Raw genomic sequence first — 9,996 nt, forward strand, 5'->3', positions numbered from 1 at the left:
ATTTACCACTGTGAACTTTTGTAAGAGTACTTTGGGTGTTAACAGTTTACAGTTTCAAATTTTAAGCATTATCCAAGTGCTAAATGTTCAAATTTTGCTTCGACATACAACCAGTGCCAGAAACATGCAGTTTCAACGTGCAATGCAGTCCAATGTTCTGCATTTCTCAGTGAGAATATCTACTTACCTACCTACCTACCTATTGATTGGTTGATTATAACTAATTCTTTACATGTGGTACATTAACTATGTAGAGGAATTATACAAGGCACTTCAAATGAGACTCTTTTAAAATGAAACATGATAATAATAGTTCTTCTTAAATCGTGGTTCCTTGCAATTCCTCTCAGTGAGTATTGACAATATCTGAAAAGACAGCAGGACACGTGTCTGAGAGTCAGAGAAATCCCAGTAACATGAAGCCGGTCAGAGATAGAAGGTAGAGGACTTGTGGGATGGGGGGCAGGTGTCTGTCTGCAGGGAACACAAGAAGCACACACATCAATCACACATGTTTATTTATTGAGTTTTAATATAATTGAAAGAACAGTGACGATATTAACACTCTTAAATTGTACTGTAAAGCAGAATACAAAGTTCATTTTTAACAAAACTGTGCTAATAATAATCAGAAAAAAGACAGAAAACTTTGAACTCTTAACATGTTTACCCCGATAGCCCCCATGAAAATGATTAAATGAAATACACGGCACAGTGACACTAGGGATGAAACGATAGTAAATTTCCACAATAGTCGTGAGCCACTCTTTCACCATACACTGATTATCACGATAGTCGTGAGCCCCCTCTTTCACCATACACTGATTATCACGATAGTCGTGAGCCCCCTCTTTCACCATACACTGATTATCACGATAGTCGTGAGCCACTCTTTCACCATACACTGATTATCACGATAGTCGTGAGCCACTCTTTCACCATACACTGATTATCACGATAGTCGTGAGCCACTCTTCACCATACACTGATTATCATGATAGTCTTGGGCCACTCTTTCACCATACACTGATTATCACGATAGTCGTGAGCCCACTCTTTCACCATACACTGATTATCACGATAGTCGTGAGCCACTCTTTCACCATACACTGATTATCATGATAGTCGTGAGCCACTCTTTCACCATACACTGATTATCATGATAGTCGTGAGCCACTCTTTCACCATACACTGATTATCACGATAGTCGTGAGCCCCCTCTTTCACCATACACTGATTATCACGATAGTCGTGAGCCACTCTTTCACCATACACTGATTATCACGATAGTCGTGAGCCCCCTCTTTCACCATACACTGATTATCACGATAGTCGTGAGCCCCCTCTTTCACCATACACTGATTATCATGATAGTCTTGGGCCACTCTTTCACCATACACTGATTATCACGATAGTCGTGAGCCCCCTCTTTCACCATACACTGATTATCATGATAGTCTTGGGCCACTCTTTCACCATACACTGATTATCACAATAGTCGTGAGCCCACTCTTTCACCATACACTGATTATCACGATAGTCGTGAGCCACTCTTTCACCATACACTGATTATCAAGATAGTCCTGAGCCCACTCTTTCACCATACACTGATTATTACGATAGTCGTGAGCCACTCTTCACCATACACTGATTATCACAATAGTCGTGAGCCCACTCTTTCACCATACACTGATTATCACGATAGTAGCAGATGTTTTTCAACTACTTTTTTAACTGAATGAAAGAAAATAAAAACTCAAGTTATGTCTTTTGTCTCTGTGGGATATGGTAAGAAAAAAGACTTTGAACTCTTAACATGTTTACCCCGATAGCCCCCATGAAAATACATTAGATTCCATTTTATCTGATTAAATGAAATATACGAGCACACTGACACGAAACAGTGTTGCATTTTATCATGCTGCTGAAAAGCTGAAATGAAAATGTGAACCAGAAGCAAAGATCAACAGACAGATGAAGTTGTATCATTGCTGTTTATAGTTCAGGTGAAATCATCGAATAGTCAAACAACTGAATGTTTCAAGATGAACAATGAAAATTTCAAAATAATTTGCTACTTGGCTCATAAAATTGTACAATTGTATTCAACCTATAAATTCTAGCTATTTTAACTATTAACTGAAAGATTGTTCGGAAAATACTGTTAAAAAAAACACGTCCATAAAAACAAATGAAAGCCCAGTTTCATAAACCCAGTCATTACTAATCATGATCTCTCTTTCACTTCATGTCTGCCAGACACACTGACCTCCATCTGGAAGAGAATCGGTTCAAACTGGAATGTGGAATTCAATGAGAATTCACTGCACTGGTTCTCAGTGTTGTGCTCTAATATATTCTCAATACGCAAAGCTGCTCTTGTGAAAGTTTACCATGGTAAATTTATTATTGTGTTTTTGCACCTTTTCCATGGTTTTGCTTTGCTTTTCCAATGTTAACATGCTTTCACTGTGCTTTACTATACTGGACCATGGTGTAAGGATTTTTGCCTGTGTGCTTCCCTGACCTTGTAGCTCTTTAGCTTGGCATGTGGCCCCAAATACACCCATGTCGGAGTGACTGGCTTTTCATAACTCAGAGTGCAGCTGTGACCTCGGAGGGATGATCAAACCTTTGCTTCTGCTTAATAAGCTGTTTTAAGCCTATGTACAAACCAGAATCAAACCAATTAAAACTGGTTCTAAAACCACTTACCTAAAGTTATAGCTTGTCACTTTTAACAAAAGTAAGTGTCATGGAACTCATAATAATACACTATACAATTGGAACACGCAGGCTTTTTCTGATAAGTACGCACCGTGTGTGGGGCAGGGTACACATTGTTCCAGTTAAATAGCACAAGCTCTTATTGTTTCATCAGCCTTTATTCCTTTTCATTATACAACCTGTTACGTATGCTTCCCATTTAAATGATGAAAGAAGTGAGAAATCTTTGAAACTGTCTGTAAACATTGTGTTCATTAACCCTGCTCTGAATCAATGCAGGGTTAATGAACTCTTAACATCAAGCTGTACATGGCTGGTGCACATCAGTGTTTGCAATCACCAGCCTTGTCGTTCGACCTTGTGATGCGTGGGTATAGCACTATGCTGCCTGAAATGTAACTTCTTGTTATCTGGGTTTCTGCTGACATTGGTAAAATGAAGAAGAAACGCAGATGTTAAGTATTAATGTGCTGTGTCTCACACCATGCATTATTCTAGGGTAATAAGACCACATTTGGTCAAGGAAATTACATAAGCTAGCTCTATATCTGTGCTGTACGAAGAGACTCAGCTCGGCTCAGAAGTAAATAACATCTGCACTGATGCCAGCTCAGAACAGCTTCTATGTGAGCTCACTGATGCATCACCTTGGATTCTTTGTTCCTGTTTGCATTTTGATTCCTGAATAAACTATTTTTGATTAACTTTACCTGAAGAAGATTAATTATTTTTAAGAAGAAATCGAACCTCTTACAATGGTTAACCATAGTAAACATGTATTATGGAATATCATGGTATTCCCATGGTACAGTATAGCAAAGCATGTTCAAACCATTTGAAAAGCAAAGCAAAGCCATGGGAAAAGTGTGAAAACACTGATAAATTCACCATGGTAAACTTGCATTCAGGGGCACGTACTGCTTCTATTGTTTCTTGCCGTGTTCAGGCACAGGTACTGTTTTTAATGTGTTGACTGCTGCCTCTTTTATGTCTACTAGTGCTTTAATCACTCTCTGTACTGCATCGCTTGGCCCTGATGCTTCTGATCCAATTGACACTCCACATACTCCTCCTAATACCCCAAATACCGCTGCTCCTGGTACCACTGCTGCCCCACCTGCAATACATGCTAGCCCCCCTCCCAATAAGATCCCCAAACCAGCTCCCACTGCTGCTCCTGTCAGTATGGTCAATGCCCTAATGAAACTGTTGGACTTTTCGGTCTTTTCTCTGCTTATTCCTTTACTAACCCACTCTTCTCTGATCACTGCTTCTGCTAGCTGGTATATCTTATCAGTGTAGTGGCTGCCTCCGTTCACAGCCACCATGCTCTCTATTTTCTCCAGTAGTTCAGTGATCTGGGTGGGATTCTCCTCCTTGTTATTGAAGGTGTGATACCCTCCACACTTTTTAACCAGCTCCTGGAGCTCCTGGCTGCCTCTCTCAAGGTACTCCTCGATAGTCTCGTCCTTTTTTAGTTCATTCGCTCTAGTGAACAGAATGATGGTGTACCTCATAACTTCCTCACTAAACATCTTCTGGATTTCCTGCACTGTTTCACGCTTGTGCCCCGTGTATCGACCCAACGGCATCACCAGGAGGAAAGCGTGGGGTCCTGGGGAGCACAGGGAGATGCATCTCCCAATCTCCAGTTTAACCTCGTCTTCAGAGAGATCTGTGTTGAAGATTCCTGGAGTGTCGATCACAGAAACCTTTCTCCCAGCAACAACAGCTGTTTTCTTCTTACACTTCTTTGTTGTTGAGGAGGCGCTGATTTTAGATTCAAACTTCTTACTGCCCAGGATGGTGTTTCCAGAGGCACTCTTCCCATCTCCTGTCTTCCCAAGCAGCACCAGCCTCAGCTCAGAGGACCTGCCCTGGTCCTGCCCCTGCTTACTAGACGCTGCAAAACAAAAAAGAGCTGCTTACTTCCTGTGGCAAGGATGGCTTTGAGTGGCGTGGGTGGTGACGTCAGCGTCCAGGATGTGACAGCAGGGTTGAATTTTGGATTCAGTTAGGATTCTGCAGGCACAAATAATGCCAGGTGGAGAAATAACTTCTTATTAAATGAATATACTCTGAACCACTCCAGATCATTAGAAGCATCATGAAAAGGTAAAGGATTGTTTTTAGTGCTGCATCACCTCTTCTATAGTAAACCCAACAGCTACACAGAGCATTATGCAAACACTCTCTCTCATTCACTCAGCTTTGCTTCTACAGTCATGGCTTCTGGAAGCAGTAACAGAAATAGATGCAAGGAGGAAAAAAAAAACTAACAGCGTTACCGTAGCATGCAGTTCAGAGTTAGTTCAGGACTGTGTTAGTGTTTATGCAGGGTGTACAGACTGTTCATTTTACTTAGACATTTTCAAAAGCTAAAAAAATATATTACAATTAAAATATTAAAAAATCTGCAATTTTTCAATGTCTTTCAAAATAATTAAATAGTTTTAAATGATATTAATATCTTATTCACTGCAACTTTAAGTGAAGTGTATGTTAGTTATTTTTGCATATTTCAAGGTAAAAGGTTAAATATTTGTGTACTGCTCAAAACAGACATATAGTATAGACATTTTAGGTGAATAGTATTTTACTGTAGTTATTTGTGCATATTATAAGCTAACCATCTCAGAGTTAAGCCAGAAAGCATTTTGTGATGACAATGTACATTGTTGTTGACTAAGTGAGTTGCCACTTGCTATTTAGATGGAGACCATCAACAGAGTAAGACAACCAAACCAGCACTGGAGAGAGGAGATTACAGAGCATCATTAGTGGGGGTGCCTTTTGTTTGATTTATAGTTTTTTTGTGCATTATTAAATAAAAAATAAATAAGTGAAATTAAGAGATTAATCCATGAATCGCAAACAATAATCATATTCGGTGTCAATTATTTAAATATTCGCTCAGCACACATCCAGTCTATAATGTTCATATTTTTTATATAGGATTGCTGGTTTTGCTTGTAATATTTGTACATAAAACAAATACATTATTATTATTATTATTATTATTATTATTATTATTATTATTATTATTATTATTATTATTATTATTATTATGTGGGCCCTGCCAGAATTAGAATTACATGACACTATTTCCTACGGAAGCACATTGCTGCCATACATTAAAAAAAACTTCTATCACATTATTACGTGATAGGGAATTATCACGTAATTATGTGATCATTTCTAATCACGTCACAATTCTTGACTGCAACGCTGGGTCGCATGGAAGCTTTCTCTATGTTCAGAATGATCTGGTCTTTCATTTCCATGTACTAGTGACACTGGATTAAAATTCAATTTCTGCAAGTGTGTCATATGAAACTTGTTTATTGTTGTTTGTATACTCTTAGTAAATTAATGGTACAACCAAAAATATATTTTTAAAACAAACAGCATCTATTTAATTCAACAACAGGTTTATAGAACAGCATAAACATTATGCTTGGACAGATGTGATCGCAGTTACGTTTTTCCAAAGCTGGTAAAGGATTTACTCGTGAGTTGGGGCAGTACATGTGCTTATTAGGGTTACGTAGGAGGCTGTGTGGTCCAGTGGTTAAAGAAAAGGGCTTGTAACTAGGAGGTCCCCAGTTCAAATCCCACCTCAGCCACTGACTCATTGTGTGACCCTGAGCAAGTCACTTAACCTCCTTGTGCTCCGTCTTTCGGGTGAGACGTAGTTGTAAGTGACTCTGCAGCTGATGTATAGTTCACACACCCTAGTCTGTAAGTCGCCTTGGATAAGAACATAAGAAAGTTTACAAACGAGAGGAGGCCATTCAGCCCATCTTGCTCGTTTGGTTGTTAGTAGCTTATTGATCCCAGAATCTCATCAAGCAGCTTCTTGAAGGATCCCAGGGTGTCAGCTTCAACAACATTACTGGGGAGTTGGTTCCAGACCCTCACAATTTTCTGTGTAAAAAAGTGCCTCCTATTTTCTGTTCTGAATGCCCCTTTATCTAATCTCCATTTGTGACCCCTGGAATTTGTTTCTTTTTTCAGGTCAAAAAAGTCCCCTGGGTCGACATTGTCTATATCTTTTAGGATTTTGAATGCTTGAATCAGATCACCGTGTAATCGTCTTTGTTCAAGACTGAATAGATTCAATTCTTTTAGCCTGTCTGCATACGACATGCCTTTTAAACCTGGGATAATTCTGGTTGCTCTTCCTTTGCACTCTTTCTAGAGCAGCAATATCCTTTTTGTAATGAGGTGACCAGAACTGAACACAAGTTCAGGTGAGGTCTTACTAATGCATTGTAAAGTTTTAAGATTACTTCCCTTGATTTAAATTCAATACTTCTCACAATATATCCAAGCATCTTGTTGGCCTTTTTTATAGCTTCCCCATATTGTCTAGATGAAGACATTTCTGAGTCAACATAAACTCCTAGGCCTTATTCATAGATTCTTTCTTCAATTTCAGTATCTCCCGTATGATATTTATAATGCACATTTTTATTGCATGTGTGCAGTACTTTACACTTTTCTCTATTAAATGTCATTTGCCATGTGTCTGCCCAGTTCTGAATGCTGTCTAGATCATTTTGAATGACCTTTGCTGCTGCAACAGTGTTTGCCACTCCTCCTATTTTTGTGTCGTCTGCAAATTTAACAAGTTTGCTTACTATACCAGAATCTAAATCATTAATGTAGATTAGGTATAGCAGAGAACCTAATACTGATCCCTGTGGTACATTCTGAGGTTTCTCCTCTAAGCAGGATAAAGGTGTTTGCTAAATAAACAAATAATAAACAAATAATAATAATAATAATAATAATAATAATAATAATAATAATAATAATAATAATTATCCTACTTACAGCGCATTTACTGAAACAACTGAATTTACTGAAAAATCCCCCATAATTATCCCTATCACAAATTTACGTGATAATTCCCTATCACGTAATTACGTGTTAATTTGTTATCACGTGATAATTCCCTATCACGAAATTACAGGATAATCATCACGTAAAGACATGATATCATTTTTTTTTAATTTTTTTATTTTTTTTTTATGTATGGCAGCAATGCACTTCCGTAATTCAGCAAGAAAGGCTAAAATATATTTGTTAGTTGACCAATTTTGTGGATGTTGAAAGAAGTGTTTCTTCATATAGATACATTTTCACAGAGCAACGTCAATCCATGAATATAGACCAGGTTAACCAACCGACGATACTGCAGTTTAGCAAAATATAATACACAAGAACTGCCCATAGATTTTTATCCCCGTCGTCGCTCTTTGAGCGGGGTGGGGGTATAGCTTTGGGGTCGGTCCGCCACGTCCACGTTATCAGTTTATTGCTTAGAACTCAAAGTATAAGTGTTTTTTACATTTGATCATGATTGCTGAACACGTCATAGGCTTGGTTACGTTTCTATGGTTATTGTTGCCATAGCAGCTGCGTTTGCAATATTTCTTGTATGCGCAGTTCTGGCCTAACGAGCAAACCGTTTTCTTTTAAATTGAAAACTAAGATGTATTATGGTTTGGCCAAGACCTGCTTACATTTTCAGCCAAATTGACCCGTTAACAAACAAATGACAACCATTTTAATACTAACAAATATACCAATTTTATTATCAACCTACCCTTCACAATCTCGTACAAACAAATGTTCTATAGCTAATAGTTTAACTTATAACTTATAATTTTAACTTAACTTAATAGTTAGGGGCTTTAGTGAAATGCATTTTTTTATTGGTTTGTATTATTCCTGAAGTTTCTCATTGGGATAGATAGATAGATATATAGATAATTAGATAGATCATAGTATGTTGTTTTTATTTTGTTTAAATAAGTAACAAATCAGGTATGTGTGAAATACATTGTACAATTTAAGTATAACACTTGTAATGTTGTGTAACAGTAATAGATAGCCGTTTATAAGTACTGTAGGGAAATCATTGAAAGTTTTTTGTAAATAGAAAAATATTATAGGTCAGTCAGTCATGATAGTGACTTCAGAGATAACAACTGCTACGAAAGCAACATCAGAGCGTATTAACCCCAAACCTTCACTTTGGCTCCACTCCTCACACTTAAGTCAATGGTAATTGCGGCAGGTAGCTCATGTGTAGGTCTTCATATACGTCACACGCCAATAATTGCCGAATGTTTACGAAAAATATGCAGATTTGAAGTGCTGCAAAATATCGACAGGTTTGCCATATTTTTCCGGCTTTAGGTTACTTTAAAAGAAAAAAAAAAAAAAAAAAAAAATTTGACATGATTTATAATAGACCATAAACTTTACATTTCTGCAAAAAAAAAACAACAAAAAAAAAAACGTTTTAACAAACCCTTTTAATCAACTACTAAAACTGTGTTTGTCATAAAACGTATTTCTCTCATTTATAAATTCTTACATTGTATAATGCCCACCTTTACCTGCAACCCCCCCCCCCCCCCCCCCCAAAAAAAAAAACAAACCTTCTTGATTTATTTCAAATGTGGGTTCAACCCTATCGGAGGGAGATCCTAGTTTTGATGAGGATTGTTTCTTTAGTTTTGTTTTTTAATTTATTTATTTTTTAGACAAAACTTATGCATGCAGTTCAGAATATCTATTTACAAATGTGTTTTTGTTTTTAATTTGTAAGACATTCATAGGAGAATATGATAATTTCTTACCAGCGAGTCCAGTTGATGTTCCTTTACCTCTTGAAGCCATTGTCCCTGCTGTACCTGTGCTGGTGATGTAATAAACACTGATCGGGTGTTTGTACTGAGTATGTAGGAATCTGAAGCCAGTGCCACGCCTACACGGGAATTGTACTTAGGCACTGCTGGCACTCGATATTATATTATCACGTTTTAGTGATTTCATGATCCTTAACCTTCTAAAAAAAGGGGGTTGATATCACTACAACAAAAACTTTATTGCATATATATGTTAAACTGGACTAACATCAACAGCTCTGTGTCGTGGGAAGTTGTTAGTTTGACATGTTCTGTAGACAACCCAGTCTTGAAGGATTCAGAAATCATTTGTTTATTAGGAACAGCAACAAAAAAAAAGTTATCATAAAATAAAGTATTTCATATAACATCAGTTTGAAATCTGATATGTTTCATATTTTTTGTGCATATATGGGTGTAGATGGATATAATTTTGAATGCATTGTAAGCTTTTTCAGAATATTCTTATTTGCTTATTTGCCTACGCTGATATATAAAAGCATAAAATGAACCTTTCTTCATCTCTAAATCCTGACTGCCTACAGTCGTCCATCATCCCATAAAG

General features: G+C 37.3%; 1 protein-coding gene across 3 annotated transcripts; it reads right to left on the reverse strand.

Annotated features, from left to right (window-relative positions):
* Positions 1 to 505: 505 nt before the first annotated feature.
* On the reverse strand, positions 506 to 9,449 carry LOC117964171 (GTPase IMAP family member 4-like). 3 transcript variants are annotated; one of them, XR_009309160.1, is made up of 3 exons: positions 9,384 to 9,449; positions 1,013 to 4,630; positions 506 to 973 (listed from the first exon to the last, which is right to left on the reverse strand). XR_009309160.1 is itself a non-coding variant. In XM_034906792.2 (2 exons), exons 1-2 carry the CDS (start codon positions 9,421 to 9,423, stop codon positions 3,651 to 3,653), a joined length of 1,020 nt encoding a protein of 339 aa, XP_034762683.1. In that variant the 5' UTR covers positions 9,424 to 9,449; the 3' UTR covers positions 506 to 3,650. The 3 variants fall into 3 exon arrangements, 1 of the variants encoding a protein (XP_034762683.1); XR_009309161.1 differs by having other exon boundaries at positions 506 to 806; positions 891 to 4,630; XM_034906792.2 differs by having other exon boundaries at positions 506 to 4,630.
* Positions 9,450 to 9,996: the final 547 nt, after the last annotated feature.

Source organism: Acipenser ruthenus, chromosome 28 (genome assembly GCF_902713425.1).
Source record: "Acipenser ruthenus chromosome 28, fAciRut3.2 maternal haplotype, whole genome shotgun sequence".
NCBI classification, from domain to species: Eukaryota; Metazoa; Chordata; class Actinopteri; order Acipenseriformes; family Acipenseridae; genus Acipenser; species Acipenser ruthenus.